The sequence below is a fragment of the Pongo abelii genome, chromosome 10, assembly GCF_028885655.2.
Source record: "Pongo abelii isolate AG06213 chromosome 10, NHGRI_mPonAbe1-v2.0_pri, whole genome shotgun sequence".
Lineage (NCBI taxonomy): Eukaryota > Metazoa > Chordata > Mammalia > Primates > Hominidae > Pongo > Pongo abelii.
Window position 1 is genome coordinate 110,482,539 of NC_071995.2, and position 20,694 is coordinate 110,503,232.

Sequence of the window (20,694 nt, forward strand, 5' to 3'; positions counted from 1 at the left end):
GAAGAATTACTATAGCTTATAGAAGGAAGGGCATGTTCTGGGGGCCACCAGGATCTGGCTTATTCCTTCATGTGCTTCCATAGTCTCTGCCAGGTCCAGGTAAGTGCCCTAACGTGTGGTCCAGTGAATATGAGACCAAGGAAGAAAATTCATCATGCAGTGCACGGAGTCCTCTCAAGCAACCACTAAGGATCTGATGCTTCACAGCAGTGTGCTCTCTGTAGTACACATTAGCATTGCTCTTCCTCTGGGGGTCTAAGGTTGAGATTTTGCATTTTGTGAATGTCTGCAAATTTCCAACAGCATCCACCCTGGCAGTGCAGCGAGGCCGTAGGAACTGGTATGGTAATTTTCCTGAGCTCCCTAAACCCCAGCATGTATCAATGTATTCCACTTTTGCATATTTTACTTCCTATAGAATGGGAGGTACAGAATCGTATCCCTTCTGGAACTATATTAAAGGCCTTGATGGAAGGTGGTGAAAATGGGCCCTGGATGAGATTTATGAGAGCAGAAATAACAGCAGAGGGTTTTTTACGAGAATTTGGGAGACTTTGCTCTGAAATGGTGAGTGATAAACATACCTACATTTCCATATTTTTCTTTTTGCCTTGAATAGTGGTTGCAACATTCATGTATAAGTTAGTTAAACTGAAAATAAAGTGAAACCTAATAACCCATTACATGTTTTAAAGTTATTTCTTAGGCTAGGCACGGTGGCTCATGCCTATAATCCCAGCACTTTGGGAGGCCCAGGGGGTGGATCACCTGAGGTCAGGAGTTCGAGACCAGCCTGGTTAACATGGTGAAACCCCGTTTCTACTAAAAATACAAAAAATTAGCCAGCTGTGGTGGCGCACACCTGTAATCCCAGCTATTTGGGAGGCTGAGGCAGGAGAATTGCTTGAACCTCAGGGGTGGAGGTTGCAGTGAGCTGAGATCATGCCATTGCACTCCACCTTGAGCAACAAGAGTGAAACTGTCTCAAAAAAATAATAAAGTTATTTCTTTCACCCCTGGGTGTTCAATGTTCAATTCATATATGAATAACTAAAAGTATTCTTAGCCGGGTGTCATGGCTCACGCCTATAACTTCAGCACTTTGGGAGGCTGAGACAGGAGAAGTGTTTGAACTTTGGAGTTTGAGACCAGCTTAGGCAACATAGCTAGACCTCGTTTCTACTACAAATCAAAAAAATTAGCCAGGCATGGTGGCGCACACCTGTGGTCCCAGCTGTTCAGGAGGCTGAGGCTTGTGCCCTAGGGATTGAGACTTCAGTGAGCCATGACTGTGCCACTGCACTCCAGCCTGGGCAACATAACAAGACTCTGTCTCAAAAAAAAAAAAAATTCTTTACTAAGTTCCTCCAGCATATTTTTTAAAATGTTTTCTGGTGTATTATAAAGGATATTATGAAGGATACGAACGAACAGCCAGATGACAAGATACCTGGGGGCAAAGGTTTTAGAGCCACTGTGCCCTTTCCGGGCCTGCCACCCTCCTCCCAGCACCTCCATGCATTCAGCAACCTGAAAGCTCCCCTCTAATAGATACTAAAACAGGAGCTGTCTACATAATGGCTCTGATAAAAAAGCTTATTTAAAGCAATAATAATATTGAACATTTTTTTCTGTGCTGTGCACTGTTCTAAGCTCTTTATATAACTCATGTAACTGCAATAGCTCTACTAAAATATAATTTAAAATATAGTAAGAAAAGTTCTGTAGGTAGATGGTGGTGATGGTGATGGTTGCATGACAACACGACTGTACTTAATGCCACTGCACTGTGTACTTAAAAATGGTCGAGTGCGGTGGCTCACACCTGTAATCCCAGCATTTTGGGAGGCCAAGGTGGGCGGATCACCTGAGGTCAGGAGTTCAAGACCAGCCTGGCCAACATGGTGAAACCCCATCTCTACTAAAAATACAAAATTTAGCCAGGCGTGGTGGTGGGCATCTGTAATCCCAGCTACTTGGGAGGCTGAGGCAGGAGAATTGCTTGAATCCGGGAGGCAGAGGTTACAGTGAGCCAGGATCGAGATCACACCACTGCACTCCAGCCTGGGTGACAGAGTGAGACTCCATCTCAAAAACAAAAACAAAAAAAGGTTAAAATGGTAGATTTTGTGTTACATATATTTTCCACAATTTTTATATATATATATATATATATAAATATGTATATATAATAGTAAACTTTGAAAACATTATGCAAAGTGAAAGAAGCCAGTCAAAAAAGACTGCATGGTATATGATTCCATCTGTGTGAAATGTCCAGAATAGGCAAACCCATAGAGATAGAAAGTAGATTGGTGGTTTTCTAGTACAAGGAGACTTTGGGAGAAATGAGGAGTGATTGTTAATGGGTACGGTTTACTCCTTTTTTTTTTTTTATTTTTTTTTTGAGACAGAGTCTCACTCTGTCACCCAGGCTGGAGTGCAGTGGAGCGATCTCGGCTCACTGCAACCTCTGCCTCCTGGGTTCAAGCGATTCTCCTGCCTCATCCTCCCGAGTAGCTGGGACTACAGGCATGTGCCACCAGCCCCAGCTAATTTTTGTGTTTTTAGTAGAGATGGAGTTTCACCATGTTGGCCAGGATGGTCTCAACCTCTTGACCTTGTGATCCTCCTGCCTTGGCCTCCCAAAGTGCTGGGATTACAGGCGTGAGCCACCACGCCTGGCTGGTTTGCTCTTTAGAGTAATGAAAATGTCCTAAAATTGACGGCAGTGATGGTTGCACAACTTTGTAAATATATTAAAAACCATTGAATTGTACTCTTTAAATAGGTGACTTGCACGGCATGTGAATTATAGTTCAGTAAAGCTGTTCTAAAATCTGTGTGTGTATATGTATATATAAAATAGCAGACTTGCCTTTGCAGATTTTGAAATGTGATAATATAAGAGTTTTCTTTTTTTTTTGAGATGGAGTCTTGCTCTGTTGCCCAGGCTGGAGTGCAGTGGCATGATCTCGGCTCACTGCAACCTCCGTCTCCTGGGTTCAAGCAATTCTCCTGCCTCAGCCTCCTAAGTAGCTGGGACTACAGGTGCGTGCCACCACGCCTGGCTAATTTTTTGCATTTTTAGTAGATATGGGGTTTCACCATGTTAGCCAGGATGGTCTCGATCTCCTGACCTCGTGATCCGCCTGCCTCAGCCTCCCAAAGTGCTGGGATTACAGGCATGAGCCACCACGCCCGGCCTTATAAGAGTTTTCAAAACCCACACAGATTGAATTTAAAAACAAGAAAAAAATTGATCAGAAACTAAAGTTCATAATGGTGATACTGAGGCAATACAAAAAGCATTAAATGACTTCTCAATCATTAAAAATTAAATGACATATACTTCATATACTTTTAGAGTTCACTGTATCCTCTTATGATATGCTGTTTTTTTTTTTCAACTAGCAATCCATGAGCAGAATAAAGAACTCATTTAATTGTAATATTGATATAAATAGCTCCATTCCCTACTCTGTTGCTCAGGCTGGAGTGCAATGGCTTGATCTTAGCTCACTGCAGCCCCAATCTCCCAGGCTCAAGCCATCCTCCCACCTCAGCCTCCTGAGTAGCTGGGACCACAGGTATGTGCCACCAAGCCTGGCTAAGTTAAAAAAAATTTTTTTTTAGATGTCACTTTGTTGCCCAGGCTGGTGTCAAACTCCTGAGCTCAAGCAGTCTTCCCACCTCAGCCTCCCAAAGTGCTGGGATTACAGGTGTGAGCCACTGTGCCCAGCCTGTAACTCTAGTCCTAGATAACTTTTAAAAACCTTATGTGAGAGTTCAGCACAGGGGCTGAGGAACACAGTTCCTGCAGGCAGCAAGGTATGAGCCTGGGCTCTTGTAGCCAGAGAGCAGAAGGACGCCAGGAATAAGCATTTTTTTTTTTTTCTGTTGGCCATGAATGTTTGTCACTCTTAATGATTGCTGTTCTCCTGTGCCCTCTCCTGTTCTTAGTCAAAGCCCTCCGTGCCTGTGGACTCATTTTTCTCTCTGCTGACCAGTGAGCGAGTGGCAAAGCAGTTCCCAGTGATGACTGAGGCCATAACTCAAATTCGGGCAAAAGGTCTTCAGACTGCAGTCTTGAGCAATAATTTTTATCTTCCCAACCAGAAAAGCTTTTTGCCCCTGGACCGGAAACAGTTTGATGTGGTAAGCTTGAGCTAATTGAAAACCATTGGAACAGAATCTGTGGCCTCACTTCAGGGTGCAACGTTAAATGCTGTCTTCTAGCAGGTCTTGAGTGAGGGAGTTTTTCCTTCAGACACTTGACTAAGTTAGGTTTAAATGCAATAGGTTGAAAACAGACCCTTTAAGATATCACTGTGTTCTTAGCAAGGTCAGACATTTATGGCATTTGATTACTGGTTGACACTTCAGCTTTACATTCTGAATTCGAACCTTAGTCTTCATATAACACAAGCATCTCTATCAGCCCTCATATCTTAATGGATCCTTTGGCCTTTTCTAAGACTAACTATGTTGCCTTCTATTTCTGTGACATTAGTTCCTAGACCAGTGCTGTCCAATAAAACTTTACTGCTTTCCGCGGCCTGATTTACTTCCTATACTAAATCCATCTGCTCCATGTGTGTATCCCAACCTGTCATGTGATAAACCTATCGTATTGACATGCTTGGCTATATTTGGGTACCTTACCTATTTATTTATTTATTTATTTATTTATTTTATTTTATTTATTTTATTTTGAGATGGAGTCTTGCTCTGTAACCCAGGCTGGAGTATAGTGGCGCAATCTCAGCTTACTGCAACCTCTGCTTCCCAGGTTCAAGTGATTCTCATGCCTCAGCCTCCTGAGTAGCTGGAATTACAGACGTGTGCCACCATGCCTGGCTAATGTTTATATTTTTAGTAGAGATGGGGGTTTCACCATGTTGGCCAGGCTGGTCTCGAACTCGCAACCTCAAGTGATCCACCTGCCTTAGCCTGTCAAAGTGCTGGGATTACAAGTATGAGCCACCGTGCCTGGCCTATTTATTTATATATATATATATATTTTTTTTTTGAGACAATCTCGCTCTGTTGCCCAGGCTAAAGTACAGTGGCACCATCTCGGCTCACTGCAACCTCCACCTTCCAGGCTCAAGCAGTTCTCCTGCCTCAGCCTCCTGAGTAGCTGTGATTACAGGCATGCATCACCACCCCTGGCACCACCACCCCTGAATTTTTAGTAGAGACAGGGTTTTACCATGTTGGCCAGGCTAGTCTCGAGCTCCTGACCTCAAGTTATCTGCCCACCTCAGCCTCCCAAAGTGCTGGGATTACAGACATGAGCCACCATGCCTGGCCCCTATTTGGGTACTCTCTTTTTTTTTTCCTTGAGAGAAGGTCTCTCTCTGTCGCCCAGGTTGGAGTTCAGTGGCGCAATCTCAGCTCATTGCATCCTCCACCTCCCGGGTTCAAGCAATTCTCATGCCTCAGCCTCCTAGTAGCTGAGACTACAGGTGCATGTCACCACGCCTGGCTAGTTTTAGTGTTTTTTATGAATATTAGAGACTGGGTTTCACCATGTTGGCCAGGGTGGTCTCAAACTTCAGACCTCAAGTGATCAACCCACCTCAGCCTCCCAAAGTGCTGAGATTACAGGCGTGAGCCACCGTGCCCGGCCCTATTTGGATACTTTAAAAATGTTTGTTTTTGTCTTACAACCAACAGCAGTGATAATTCCCTTTAGAGACTCCAAAGCCCAGATTGGCAGTTGATCTTCCAGCACTTTTAGAGTTGTGATGGATCAGAAGGACCCTTCCCCTGGCCCATTCCTCCAAAGATATTCTGAGTCAGTGCAAAAGGGAACAGCTCACGAAATATAGTGAGAGTCATGGTAGCCTCTGGAACACGTTGGATTAAATTTCTCTGATAACTCAAGTATTGGACATTTTGCTACCAGAGCCCCTTTCTGATTCTTTCCATCTTTGGAAGAGCTACTTTTGCTGGACTCCAGGAAGTGGCATATTACCTTAGCCCTACATCTGCCTATGCCTGGGTGTATTTGTACCCTTCGTTGGGCCAGTGAGATTAAAGATTTTCAACTCTGCCTACACATCACATGACCTGGAAGTTTGTAAAGACGCTGGGTCTGTTTCCCTGGAGGCTTTCATTGAGTATGTCTAGTTGGGATCCAGGCATGTGTATTTCGAAAAAGCTCCACAGGTGATTCTGCCTTGCAGCTGGGGTGAGATACCCCAAGATGCGGTAAGGGACTTCAGATTCTGTCCATGCTTTTCTTTTATCACACAGCCTCTGTCATGCTTACCTTGAGAAGGAGGCTTTCCCTCCATCTTCCTGGGATATAGCCTTGATAAATAAAATCATTTTTATCTGATCTACATTTGGAAAAACACTGACCTTGTTCCCACAGTTCCTGCTTTGCCAAGAAAGTAATAGAAGCCCTGAATAAGTTCATGCCATCATGTGCAAAAAAGAAAAGAAAGAGAAGGCTAGAGATCTTATCAAATAAATCTTAAGAATTTATTTTACTTCCCCCAAATATAATTCACCTAGTGAGAGGAGCCGAATGCTTCCTGGAACTTTGCCCCATCCCCCCCAATTCCCTCCACTCTCCCATCTCTTGTCTCAGCCAGTACAGCTCTGCCGCTTCCATCTGGTATGTTACATCGACTGGTGTCTGAGATACCCTGCTTCTGTACTTCTCACTATTGACGTTTTCTGTAGGGTAGCTTCTTAGACTTTTTTTTAGCTCATTCAGGTCCTTTGGAGACAAGAGAAAGCAGAAAGGTCCAGTTTATTCCAGACATTTATTTACCTGAAAGGGCAGTTCTCACCCAACCCAGAATGCAAGTGTAGGGTAGAGAGAGGGGCCATTGGGTTTGTCCTTGGCCTTGGAGAGCTTGGGTCATTCCAAGTGGCAAGTCGGAGATTTAGTTCTGTTCTTAGGGCAGATCAGAGGGTATTGGTTATAGGCTATGTGGCTGTCTTGGGCCCACTCTATAGGAGATTAAGCCCTGGGGACACTGTGAAAGGACTTTCATGGAGTCAGTGGATCAGAGACAGCCTGACACTGAGAAGGCTTTCCCGTGTTTTCCTGAACTCTTACCAGCACCCTCCACCCATTCCGGATCAGATATGTGGCTGAAGCAAGGTCGTCAGAGTACAGGAGCCTCTTAGCATGTCAGGAACAGTGTCAGCCCTCCCATGGAATTTCTGTCTAAATGGAGTATGGATGAGTTTTTAACCTCTGAAATAAACACTGAGTTCGTATTTATTTTATACTTGTAATAGTGTCTTCTTTCTGGAAAAAAAAAATGGTGAAATACTTTCCGTCAAACTGACATGTACAGTTTTTCTTCTGCTCTATTTAGCCCCAAGATGTGACATTAGCCAAATGCTTTGTCGTTTTGGAACTCACTTAAGTTTCATTTAAGTTTCACAACTTACTGAGCTAAGATAGGTAAGATGACTATTAATATTATTCCCATTTTATTGATGATGGCACTGAGGGCCATTATGGCTTTGCTCACTGCACAGGGTCACAGTGTCTGAAACAGACACTTTGGTTTCTCGAGTTTGCCCCCACGTTGTAACCCAGTATTATCAAATTACTCAATGTAAGAAGGCAACATCATTTTATATCATAACACTCTTAAATTACTTGTTATAATAAATCTCAACTGTCCTTCTTATGCTTCTCCTTTCAAAAAGTTTATCAGCGTGCATGTGGGAGCTTCACCTTTCGGGACATTCATCTCTCATTCCTGTCTCTCCATCAGATCGTGGAGTCCTGCGTGGAAGGGATCTGTAAGCCAGACCCTAGGATCTACAAGCTGTGCTTGGAGCGGCTCGGCCTGCAGCCCTCCGAGTCCATCTTTCTTGATGACCTTGGACCAAATCTAAAAGCAGCTGCCAGACTTGGTATTCACACCATTAAGGTAATAGTCACTAATTTTTGAATCCCCTCTCATGCACCAGCCACTAGTGCAATGTTTCTCTGTAATCTTTTTACATTTGTAGCTCTAGCTTTCCTTAGGGTTTTCCCCTATGTTTCCATAGTCATCTTATTTTGTGTTAATTATGAAATCTATGTGACTAGCTGCTTGTATTTTCAACAGGAAGCAAGACAAACAGGTACTGAGAAGGCAGGTTGAGAAAAGAGATGGGAAAGGAGGTGAATGGCAGGCTTAAGACCTTTGTGGGGGTGTTCACACTGTCCTCATGATCCAGTGATGCTGCCTTAAGTGGGGAGCCAGCGGCCACCAGCCATGCAGGCCATGCAGCTCACTGCTGTAAAGCACGAGAAGCTATGTGAGGGGGTCTCATGCCAACTTTTTTCTATTCTTTTTTTTTTTTCTCATACAGGGTCTTGCTATGTCACCCAGGCTGGAGTGCAGTGGTGCAATCATAGCTCACTGTAGCCTCAACCTCCTGGGCTTAAGTGATCCTCCTACCTCAGTCTCCTGAGTAGCTGACCAGAGACATACACCACCACACCCAACTAATTTTTGTATTTTTTGTAGAGACAGGGTTTTGCCATGTTGCCCAAGCTGGTCTCGAACTCCTGGGCTCAAGCGATCTGCCCACCTTACCCTCCCAAAGTGGTGAGATTACAGGTGTGAGCCACCACGCCTGGCTTCTATTCTTCTATGTTTGGGTTTTCATCGTTGAGCTGATGGGCCTGTAGGGCAAGAGCAAACATTGCAGCATAATGTTTCTTCTTGGCACAAGAGGGTATTGTGAAATTTTTTTTTTTTTTTTTTTTTTTTGAAACAGAGTTTCACTTTGTCGCCCGGGCTGGAATACAGTGGCATGATCTTGGCTCACTGTAACCTCTGCCTCCCTGGTTCAAGCAATTCTCGTGTGTCACCCCCTGAGTAGCTGGGACTATAGGCGCACGCCACCATGCCTGGTTAATTTTTTGTATTTTAGTAAAGACAGGGTTTCACCATGTTGCCCAAGCTGGTCTCAAACTCCTAAGCTCAGGAAATCTGCCTGCCTCGATTCCCAAAGATTCATGGCCTCACCACGCCCGGCCGTGAATCTTTTTTGAGATAAGGTCTTGCTAGATTGCCCAGGGCTTTGAACTCCTGGACTCCAGCAGTCCTCCCACCTCAAGCTTCCCAAGTGGCTGGAACTGTGGGTGCACACATCATGCCTAGCTGTTTTGTGAACACTTGACCAGTGCTTCTCTTTGCAGGATAGAAAGTTCAGTGTGGTTAGGAGTTAAATGGGAAGAGGAAACTCATTTTACTGCTCCCTCATTAGCTAAATATCCTGGGTCCGAAGGCCTTCCTCAGAGCACTGACTTCTTTGATAATTTCCCTCTAAAGGACTACCCTTTGTAAAAAGTAAAATAGAAGTTCTTCTTTAAAGACTTTCCTTATTATTTAATTACGAATAAATAGTAACTTCTTTTAGGAGCAAAATTTATTTAAAGACCTGTGCTAACTTTTTTTTTTTTTTTTGAGACGGAGTCTCGTTCTGTCGCCCAGGCTGGAGTGCAGTGGTGCAGTCTCGGCTCACTGCAAGCTCCACCTCCTGGGTTAACGCCATTCTCCTGCCTCAGCCTCCCGAGTAGCTAGGACTACAGGCGCCTGCCACCACGCCCGGCTAATTTTTTTGTATTTTTAGTAGAGACAGGGTTTCACTGTGTTAGCTAGGATGGTCTCAATTTCTTGATCTCCTGACCTCATGATCCGCCCGCCTCGGCCTCCCAAAGTACTGGGATTACAGGCGTGAGCCACCACACCCAGCTGACCTGTGCTAAATTTTTTTTTTTTTTTTGAGACGGAGTCTCACTCTTTCGCCCAGGCCAGACTGCAGTGGTGCTATCTCTGCTCACTGCAAGCTCCACCTCCTGGGTTCACGCCATTCTCCTGCCTCAGGCTCCCGAGTAGCTGGGGCTACAGGCGCCTGGCTAATTTTTTGTATTTTTAGTAGAGACGGAGTTTCGCCGTGTTAGCCAGGATGATCTCGATCTCCTGACCTCGCGATCCGCCTGCCTCGGCCTCCCAAAGTGCTGGGATTACAGGCGTGAGCCACCGCACCCAGCTATGCTAACATTTTTAAATATTTGCTAGCTGCGATAAAGAAATTAATGTATTTTATGTTTTTAGCTCCTACAATTTAGTCTAAATATTTGCCTTGGCATGCTAATACTGGTCCAAGCAAGTATTGGGTCATAGCTTGTTTCTCTTCTTTATTTGAAGGTGTTTTTATTTTTCTCAGCATTTTACAAGTTACTTCCTTCTTCCTTTGTTTTCCTCTACCTTTGCCTGTTTTAAAAAGTTTTAAGTTGCTAGCCAATTAAGACAAATACAGAATGTAAAGTCTCGTTCCAGCCAATGGAAACTGGACACAGCAGTAAGGTGGACGCGTTAGGTTATAAATAACCGTCTCCTTTGTTCAGTATACTTTCGTGGCAAAACTGCTGGCGAGTGTACCCTTTTTGCAGGAAGTAAAAATAGCCTTGCTGAGTAAATTAAATTTGTGTTCAAGTGCTATTAGGACCTACCAGCCAGATGGCCTAGAAAAATAAAATAGCTTTAAATATAATATTAGCAAAAAACGTCCGGGTGCAGTTGTTCACGCCTGTAATCCCAGCACTTTGGGAGGCTGAGGCAGGCAGATCACGAGGTCAGGAGATTGAGACCACCTGGCTAACACAGTGAAACCCTGTCTCTACTAAAAAAAATACAAAAAATTAACCGGGCATGGTGGCGGGCACCTGTAGTCCCAGCTACTCAGGAGGTTGATGCAGGAGAATGGTGTGAACCCAGGAGGTGGAGCTTGCTGTGAGCCGAGATTGTGCCACTGCACTCCAGCCTGGATGACAGAGTGAGACTCCATCTCAAATAATAATAATAATACTAGCAAAAAAAAAAAGATGTTTGTTTCATAATTAAAACTCAATGTTGTACCTTCGTTCCTAGTAATACTGCCCCTGATGGACTATAACAAAAGTGCTACAGGATTAACAGCCCTATCTGATAAACTTGCCAAGAATTCTGAAATAAATAACCCATTTTCTAAAATAATAAAACATTGGTTCAGTGGATAAAAAGAAGTTTTAACTTCAGTTCTCACCTCGTTTGCTCTTGTTATTGGTGTACTTATTCTTGTAGGCTGTTATATTATTCCCTGCCTTCAAAGTTTTTTTGTTTGTTTGTTTTGAGACGGAGTCTCACTCTGTTGCCTAGGCTGGAGTGCAGTGGCTCAATCTCGGCTCACTGCAACCTCTGCCTCCCAGGTTCAAGTGATTCTCCTGCCTCAGCCTCCTGAGTAACTGGGATTACAGTTGCACACCACCATGCCCGGTTAATTTTTTTGTATTTTTAGTAGTGACGGGGTTTCACCACGTTGGTCAGGCTTGTCTCGAACTCCTGACCTCGTGATCCGCCCCACTCAGCCTCCCAAAGTGCTGGGATTGCAGGCATGAGCCACCATGCCCGGCCTTCGAAGTTTTATACAAAATGTTGTCTCTGCCACACTTACAGAGTTAACTCCTAACTCTCCTCCACCCTATTTGGAAAAATTACTTCTATTAGAGGGACAAACAAAGCAATTAAGTCAAAACATATTAAACAAGTTTGAAGAGAAATGATAAAATAAAAAGAGGGGGAATTGTAAAAAGTAAAGTAGAGGTTCCTCTTCAAAGACTTTCCTCCCCATTTAATTAGGAATAAATAGTAACTTCTCTTAGAAGCAACATTTATTTGAAGACCTGTGCTAACATTCTTAAAAATCTGCTAGCCATGATAAAGAAATCAATGTACTTTATGTTCTTAGCTCCCACAATTTAACCTAAATATTTGCCCTGGCATGCTTATACTGGTCCAAGCAAGCATTAGGTCATAGCATGTTCTTCTTCCTTATTTGAAGGTGTTTTTACCTTTCTCAGCATTCCACAAGTTACTTCCTCCTTCCTTTGTTCTCCTCTACCTTTGCCTCTTTTAAAAAGTTCTAAGTTGCTAGCCAATCAGGACAAATACAGAATGTAAAGTCCCATTCCAGCCAATGGAAACCAGACACAGCAGTAGGGTGGATGCGTCAGGTTATAAATGACCCTGTCTCCTTTGTTTGGTGTACTGTTGTGGCAAAACTGCTGGCGAGTGTACCCTTTCTGCAGGAAGTAAAAATGGCCTTGCTGAGTAAATTAAATTTATGTTCAAGTGCTATGTCTTTATGGCACCAGGGAACAAACATTTCAGACACCTCCTAGGAAACAGATAGGAGCCCCTGAGGCCAGGATTGACTGCTGGCACTTGTTCAATATGTATTCTCTACACCTGTACTACCATGAATTGTAAAATTAAAAATATATATGTATATATATTCTCAACATTCTGTGAAAAGAAGGGAAAAATAACAACAACAAAAAATATACATCTACATATTCTCTCTGAAACCAGGTTAATGACCCAGAGACTGCATTAAAGGAATTAGAAGCTCTCTTGGGCTTTACATTGAGAGTAGGTGTTCCAAACACTCGGCCTGTGAAAAAGATGATGGAAATTCCGAAAGATTCCTTGGAGAAGTACCTCAAAGACTTACTGGGTATCCAGACCACAGGTATGTGGGCTTCTTTCGTGTTTTGGTAACTCTTTCCAAGGCAAAGGTTTTGGTCTGTTTCTCACTTTTCAACCCTAATGGAATGGGCTGGAGACAAAGAAGCTTTACAGTGAGGAAAATAGCCACTGGGCCTGGTGCATCGGAGCGCTGCTTTCAGTTTTGCTTGGGAAAAAGCATTAACTTCCCTATTTATGGATCTCCAAAAGTGTACCTATCCCACTCTTACACCTGAGAGTGTGGTATGGCAGTGGTTGCCTGCTTTCAACAGGGAGAGGAACTTGGGGACTGCAGTATGTGCTCAGAGGATTTTACAGTTTCTAATGCTTTGAGACGACAGCCCATTTTGTGAAGACGACTTAGAAGTTACATTGGCAGGCGGGGTGCAGTGGCTCACGCTTGTAATCCCAGCACTTTAGGAGGCCGAGGCAGGTGGATCATGAGGTCAGGAGTTCAAGACCAGCCTGGCCAACTTGGTGAAACCCTGTCTCTACTAAAAATACAAAAATTAGCTGGGTGTGGTGGTGGGTGCCTATAATCCCAGATACTCGGGAGGCTGAGGCAGGAGAATTGCTTGAACCCGGGAGGTGGAGGTTGTAGTCAGCCGAGATCGTGCTACTGCACTCCAGCCTGGGTGACAGAGCAAGACTCCATCTTGGGGAAAAAAAAAAAGAATTTGCATTGCTGACCGGGGCATAGTGGCTCGCTCCTGTAATTCCAGCATTTTGGGAGGCCGAGGCAGGCGGATCACTTGAGGCCAGGAGTTCGAGACCAGGCTGACCAACATGGTGAAACCTTGACTCTACTAAAAATACAAAAATTAGCTGGGTGTGATGGTGCACAACTATAGTCCCAGCTGGTCTGGAGACTGAGGCACAACAATCGCTTGAACCTGGGAGGCAGAGGTTGCAGTGAGCCAAGATCGCGCCACTGCACTCCAGCCTGGGCAACAGGGTGAGACTCCATCTCAAAAAAGAAAAAGGAAAAGGAAAAAAAAAAAGGGCTGGGCGCAGTGGCTCATGCCTGTAATCCCAGCACTTTGGGAGGCTGAGGCAGGCAGATGACCTGAAGTCAGGAGTTCGAGGTCAGCCTGGGCAACATGGCGAAACCCCATCTCTACTAAAAATACAAAAATTAGCCAGGCGTTTTGGCGGGCGCCTGTAATCTCAGCTACTTGGGAGGCTGAGGCAGGAGAATCACTTGAACCTGGGAGACCGAGGTTGCAGTGAGCTGAGATAGTGCCACTGCAGGCCTGGGCCTGGGCGACAGAGTGAGACTCCATCCCAAAAAAAAAAAAAAAAAAAAAAAGGAAAAATAATGTTGCTGGGTGTGGTAGCTCACCCCTGTAATCCCAGTACTTTGGGAGGCCGAGATGGGCAGATCACCTGAGATCAGGAGTTCGAGAGCTGCCTGGCCAACATGGCGAAACCCCATCTCTACTAAAAATACAAAAATTAGCCAGGCATGGTGGCACATGCCTGTAGCCCCAGCTACTCAGGAGGCTAAGACAGGAGAATCACTTGAATCCGGGAGGTGGAGGTTGCAGTGAGCTGAGATCGTGCCACTGCACTGCAGCCTGGGCAGCAGAGCAAGGCTCTGTCTCCAAAAAAAAAAAAAAAAAAAAAAGTTGCATGATTTTAAAACACAACAAATTGTCTCCATTTCTTGGAGAGAAGTTTTCTCTTTCCTCCTTCACATTCCGCCCTCAGAAAACCAGGTGCCCTGTGTGCTTTAGAGGACACTTTTGGGCCAGGGGTGGTGGCTCATGCCTGTAATCCTACCACTTTGGGAGGCTGAGGTGGGCAGATCACTTGAGGCCAGGAGTTTGAGAGCAGCCTGGTCAACATGGCGAAACTCCATCTCTACTAAAAATACAAAAATTAGCCGAGTGTGGTGGCGCATGCCTGTAGTCCCAGCTACAGGGGAGGCTAAGGCAGGAGAATCGCTTGATCCCAGGAAGCAGAGGTTGCAGTGAGCTGAGATCGCGCCACTGCACTCCAGCCTGGATGACAGAGGGAGACTCCATCTCAAAAACAAAAGAAAACAAAAAAGAAGACTTAAACAATTTTTTTTAATTTAATTTAATTTAATTTTTTTTTAGTTGGAGTTTCGCCCTTGTTGCCCAGGCTGGAGTGCAATGGCATGATCTCAGCTCGCTGCACCCTCCACCTCTTGGGTTCTAGTGATTCTCCTGCCTCAGCCTCCCGAGTAGCTGGGATTACAGGTACCCGCTACCATGCCTGGCTAATTTTTGTATTTTTAGTAGAGACGGGGTTTCACCACATTGGTCAGGCTGGTCTCAAACTCCTGATCTCAGGTGATCCACCTGCCTTGGCCTCCCAAAGTGCTGGGATTACAGGCATGAGCCTCTGCGCCTGGCCAAAGAAGACATTTTTCCCAGGTAATAAAGGCTTCACCCTCTTGCTCCGTGAAAAAGGCTTTTATTGATGGAGTTTCATGTTAGGATGTTTTCCAGCAATTGGATTATTGGTAGTGGCCTCTGCACAGCCAAGGCGCCCACTCTGGCCAGCCAGAAGAACTCAGGCCGACTTCTGTTGCTTGCCTGCTCTTCTAACCAAGTGAAATCAGTCTATACCCAGGGTTCAGTCTTCTTATGGAGCTGAGAATGAATTAGTTTCACCTCAGCCAGGATCCTGCAAGGGAGCCACAAAATTCAGCCTAGTGCAGTGGGAAATTGCATCTCATGAAAGCAGCTTTGGGTCAGGCCGAAGGCCTCTGTGTTGCTCCTTTCAGCTGTCCCGGCAGTGTCAGGCAGAGGGACGTGCAAGGGCACCTTTCATCCTCAGGCTTAAAGCATTCCATTTGGCAAGATGGGTTGCCATGGCTGCGTTTGTGCTTGATAAATAGAATGAACATGTTTTTATTCATGGAGCAGGAGTTGGCAGGAAGGACAAAATTGGACACCTGCACAAAGTGGGAAAATTACTTTGGTATAAAATGAATGGCCTTTGACAAACTGTAGTGGCATGTGATCCTGGACCTGAGTTGGTGGAGTGTAGACCTGGGACTCAGTCACTCCTAGTAGGCAGGGAAGAGGTGCTTTTCTTGCACTGCATGGCAGATGAGGATATTTTGAAGCCCAAATGCAGAACTCATTAGAAAGAAAGAATGTTTGCTCAGATCTGTCCTCCAGGACTGGTTTGAGTTTTCTTTGTTTTCAAACTTGCAGGCCCATTGGAACTCCTTCAGTTTGATCACGGGCAGTCAAATCCAACTTACTACATCAGGCTGGCTAATCGTGATCTAGTTCTGAGGAAGAAGCCCCCAGGGACACTCCTTCCATCTGCCCATGCCATAGAGAGGGAGTTCAGGTAAGTTTTCAGGGCCAGGGGAGCACTTGCCCACTAGCCTCCACTGTGCACAAGCTCAGCCCTAAACTGAAAAGTCAGTACTCCATAAAAACACCCCGACATTTAAAACTACAATTATGGGCCAGGCCTGGTGGGTCACACCTGTAATCCCAGTGCCTTGGGAGACCGAGGCAGGAGGATCATTGAGCCCAAGAGGTCAAGACCAGCCTAGGCAACGCAGCAAGACCCTGTTTCTACCCAAAAAAAAAATTAGCCTGGGTGTGGTGGCATGAACCTGTAGTCGCACCTACTCAGGAGGCTGAGGTGGGAGGATTGCTTGAGCTGGGAGGTTGAGGCTACAGTGAGTTACTGTGGCATCATTGTACTGCCACCTGGAAGACATTGTGAGACCCTGCTCCAATCCCCAAAAAAGCCAAATGTAAATTAGAACTATTCTGGAAAACAATATGATACAATTTATTAAAAGCCTCAGTGTTTTCATACTTTCAGACCTAATAATTCCAATTATGGGGCTCTGTCTTAAAGAAATAATTCTAAGTAGGGGGAAACAGCTTTATGTATTAATATGCTCACCATAAAGTTGTTTAATAATAAGAATTTAGAAGGCCAGGAGCAGTAGCTAACGTAGTCCCTCCCTTCGGGAGGCTGAGGCAGGTGGATCACTTGAACTCAGGAATTCAAGACCAGCCTGGACAACATAGTGAAAACCTGTCTCTACCAAAAATACAAAAAATTAGATGGGTGTGGTGGCACATACCTGTAGTTCCATCTACTCAGGAGGCTGAGGTGAGAGGATCTCTTGAACCTGGGAAGTGGAGGCTGCACTGAGCCAAGATGGGCACCACTGCACTCCAGCTTGGGTGACAGAGCGAGACTCTGTCTCAAGAAACAAATAAAAGAGTTTGGAAACTACTTAAATGTACTATAATCTATACCGTATCAGGAAATAATTAAGTAAACCTTGGTATATGTACTTGTCGCAATGACAGTAATAGTAATAGCTAACATGTATTGAATGTTTAGTATGTGCCAGGCACTAAAATAAATGCTTTGAATGTCTTGTTACTACAGAGCATCCTCACAATTCTATGATATGTTACTATTATAATCCTCATTTACAACTGGGAAAAGTGAGGCTTAAAGAAACCAAGGCAGGCAGATTGCTTTGAGCTCAGGCGTTCGAGCCCAGCCTGGGCAACATGGTGAAACCCTGACTCTACAAAAAATACAAAAATTAGCCAGGTGTTGGTGGCTTGCACCTGTAGTCCCAGCTACATGGGAGGCTGAGGCTGGAGAATCACTTGAACCCAGGAGGCAGAGGTTGTAGTGAGCTGGGATCGTACCACTGCACTCACAAAGTGAGACCCTGTCTCAAAAAAAAAAAAAAAAAAAATTAACCAGCATACCCAGGATCATAAAACTAGTAAGCAAGTGCTAGAGTCCGGCTTTATAGCCAGTCCGTGAGATTTTGTAGCTCACCTTTAATGATTATGCTGTTATTGCAGCTAATAAAAGTATGCCTATAATAACAAATGTGTATGATAAAATTTTAAGATAGTAAAGGCAGATACAAACTGCATATGTAGTATTAGCTGATTTTTTTTTTTTTTTTTAGGCAGAGTGTCACTATTGCCCAGGCTGGAGTACAGTGGTGTGATGATACCTCACTGTAAACTCGAACTCCTGGACTCAAGTGATTCTCCTGCCTCAGCCTCCCAAGTACTACAGGCACATGCCATCATGCCTGGCTAGTTTTAAAAATTTTTTTGTAAAGATGGGGCCTCACTATATTGCTTGAACTCTTGGCCTCAAGCAATCCTCCCACCTTGGCCTCCCAAAGTATTGGGGATTACAGGCAGGAGCCAGCGTGCCTGGCCAAGGTATTTGATTATTAATTCAATTTAATAAAAATATTATTACTCAGATATTTTATTTCATCTTGTTTTAGTTTTGGTAAGTTGTAATTTCTAAGGAGTCTGTTCATATCACCTAAGCTGTTGAATTTATTATTTATAATATTCCCTTACTATCCTTTTAATATATGTAGGATCTATAGTGATATCCTTTTTTTTTTTTTTTTGAGATGGAGTCTTGCTCTGTCACCCAGGCTGGAGTGCAGTGGCATGATCTCGGCTCATTGCCACCTCCATCTCCCAGGTCCAAGTGATTCTCCTGCCTTAGCCTCCCAAGTAACAGGCATTACAGGCATACGCCACCATGCCCAGCTAATTTACTATTTTTAGTAGAGATGGGGTTTCCCCATGTTGGCCAGGCAGGTCTACAACCCCTGACCTCAAGTGATTCACCTGCCTCGGCCTCCCGAAGTGCTGGGATTACAGGCGTGAGCCACTATGCCCACCCTAGTGATATCCTTTCTTTATCACTGCTGGTATTGATTGATAATTTGTATTCTCGCTCTCTTGTTAGTCTAGCTAGGGATTTATCAATTACGTTGATCTGGGAACCACAGTTCGGTTTTGTTACATTTTTCTATTGTTTGTTTTGTTTTGAGGCGGAGTTTTTGCTCTGTCACCCAGGCTGGAGTGCAGTGGCGCGATCTCTGCTCACTGCAACCTCTGCCTCCCAGGTTCAAGTGATTCTCCCGTCTCAGCCTCCTGAGTAGCTGGGATTACAGGCATGCGCCACCACACCCAGATAATTTTCGTATTTTTAGTAGAGATAGGGTTTCACCACGTTGGTCAGGCTGGTCCAAACTCTTGACCTTGGGTGATCCACCTGCCTTGGCCTCCCAAAGTGCTGGGACTACAGGTGTGAGCCTCTGCACCTGGCCTGTTTTTCTTTTCTAATACAAGCATTTAAATATATAACTTTTCAGGTTGGGCGTAGTGGCTCCCACTTGTAATCCCAGCACTTTGGGAGGCTGAGTCAGGTGGATCACCTGAGGTCAGGAGTTCAAGACCAGTCTTGCCAACATGATGAAACCCTGTCTCTACTAAAAATACAAAACTAAGCCAAGTGTGGTGGTGCAAACCTATAGTCCTAGTCAATCGCGAGGCTGAGGCAGGAGAATCTCTTGAACCCAGGAGGCAGAGATTGCAGTGAGCAGAGATTGCAGTGAGCCAAGATTGTGCCATGGCACTCCAGCCTGGGCAACATAATGCGACTCTGTCTCAAAAAAAAGAAAAGAAAAAAAGAAGTGCATTGTTTAATTTTCAAATATTTGGGTTTTTTTTCTAGGTATTGTATGTGAATGAATTCTAGTTTAATTCCATTGAAGTCTGATAAATACCCTAAAAGATTTCAATTTTTTGGGTTTTTTTGAGATGGAGTCTCTCTGTCACCCAGGCCGTAGTACAGTGGCGCGATCTCGGCTCACTGCAATCTCCACCTCCCGGGTTCAAGCAATTCTCCTGCCTAAGCCTCCTCAGTAGCTGGGACTACAGGCACATACCACCATGCCCGGCTAATTTTTGTATTTTTAGTAGAGATGGGGTTTCACCATGTTGGCCAGGATGGTCTCAATCTCCTGACCTCATGATCCACCTGCCTCGGCCTCCCGAAGTGCTGGGATTACAGGCGTGAGTCACTGCGCCCAGCCTTTTGTTTGTTATTGTTTGAGATGGAGTTCCACTCTTGTCGCCCAGGCTGCAGTGCAGTGGCATGATCTTGGTGCCTCCTGGGTTCAAGTGATATCTCCTGCCTCAGCCTCCTGAGTAGGTAGAATTACAGGCGTGAGGCACCATGCCCGGCTAATTTTTGTATTATTATTATTATTTTTTGAGACGGAGTCTCGCTCTGTTGCCCAGGCTGGAGTGCAGTGGCACGATCTTGGCCCACTGCAAGCTCTGCCTCCCAGGTTCACGCCATTCTCCTGCCTCAGCCTCCCGAGTAGCTGGGACTACAGGCACCCGCCACCACTCCTGGCTAATTTTTTTTGTATTTTTAGTAGAGACGGGGTTTCACCATGTTAGCTAGGATGGTCTCGATCTCCTGACCTCGTGATCCGCCCGCTTCAGCCCCAAAGTGCTGAGATTACAGGCATGAGCCACTATGCCTGGCCCTAATTTTTGTATTTTTAATAGAAACGGGGTTTCGCCGTATTGGCCAGGCTGGTGTTGAACTCCTGACCTCAGGTGATCTGCCCACCTTGGCCTCCCAAAGTGCTGGGATTATAGGCGTGAGCTAGTGTGCTGGGCTAGATTTTAATTTTTATTGAAATTTATTGAGATTTATTTTATGGACCAGCACATGACTTATCTTGGTGAACATATTGTGTTTACTTGAAAATAATGTGTATTTTGCAATATCTGAGTGAGTAGTATACAAATGTCTATCAGATCAAGTTGGTAGTGGGTTCAGATATGTCTTTAGATAAATCTATTTTTGTCTAATTCTATCATTACTGAGAAAGGAGTGTTAAAAGCTCAACTAAGACTTGTGGATTTCTTCATTTTTTTCTCTTTAATTTTGATCATTTTTACTTGATGTATTTCAAAGCTCGGTTGTTTAGCACATACATATTTATGATTGTAATATCTTTCTGATGAACTTGCAGTTGTATCATTTTCAAATGTCCCTCTTTGTCTCTGGTGGTACACTGTCGTAAAGGCTGCTTTATTTGATATTAAAGTAGACGCACCAGCTTTCTTATGCTTAGTGATTGCATAATACTTCCATTTCCATCCTTGTTTTTGCAACCTATCTATGTTTATATATTCAGCGCATATCTCTTGTAGACATCATATAATTAGGTCATGTTTTTATGTCCAGGCTGAAAACGTCTGTCTTTTATTTTTATTTTATTTCTTTTGTTTTGTTTTGTTTTTTATTGTCACCCAGGCCGGAGCACGGTGGA

General features: G+C 44.4%; 1 protein-coding gene across 1 annotated transcript in view; it reads left to right on the forward strand.

Annotated features, from left to right (window-relative positions):
* Positions 1-20,694, forward strand: part of ACAD10 (acyl-CoA dehydrogenase family member 10) — a 71,838-nt gene that overhangs the window by 17,829 nt on the left and 33,315 nt on the right. The window contains 5 exon segments of the mRNA XM_024256397.3: positions 419-567; positions 3,964-4,158; positions 7,755-7,913; positions 12,390-12,549; positions 15,737-15,878. Coding sequence (XP_024112165.2) covers positions 419-567; positions 3,964-4,158; positions 7,755-7,913; positions 12,390-12,549; positions 15,737-15,878 — 805 coding nt within the window.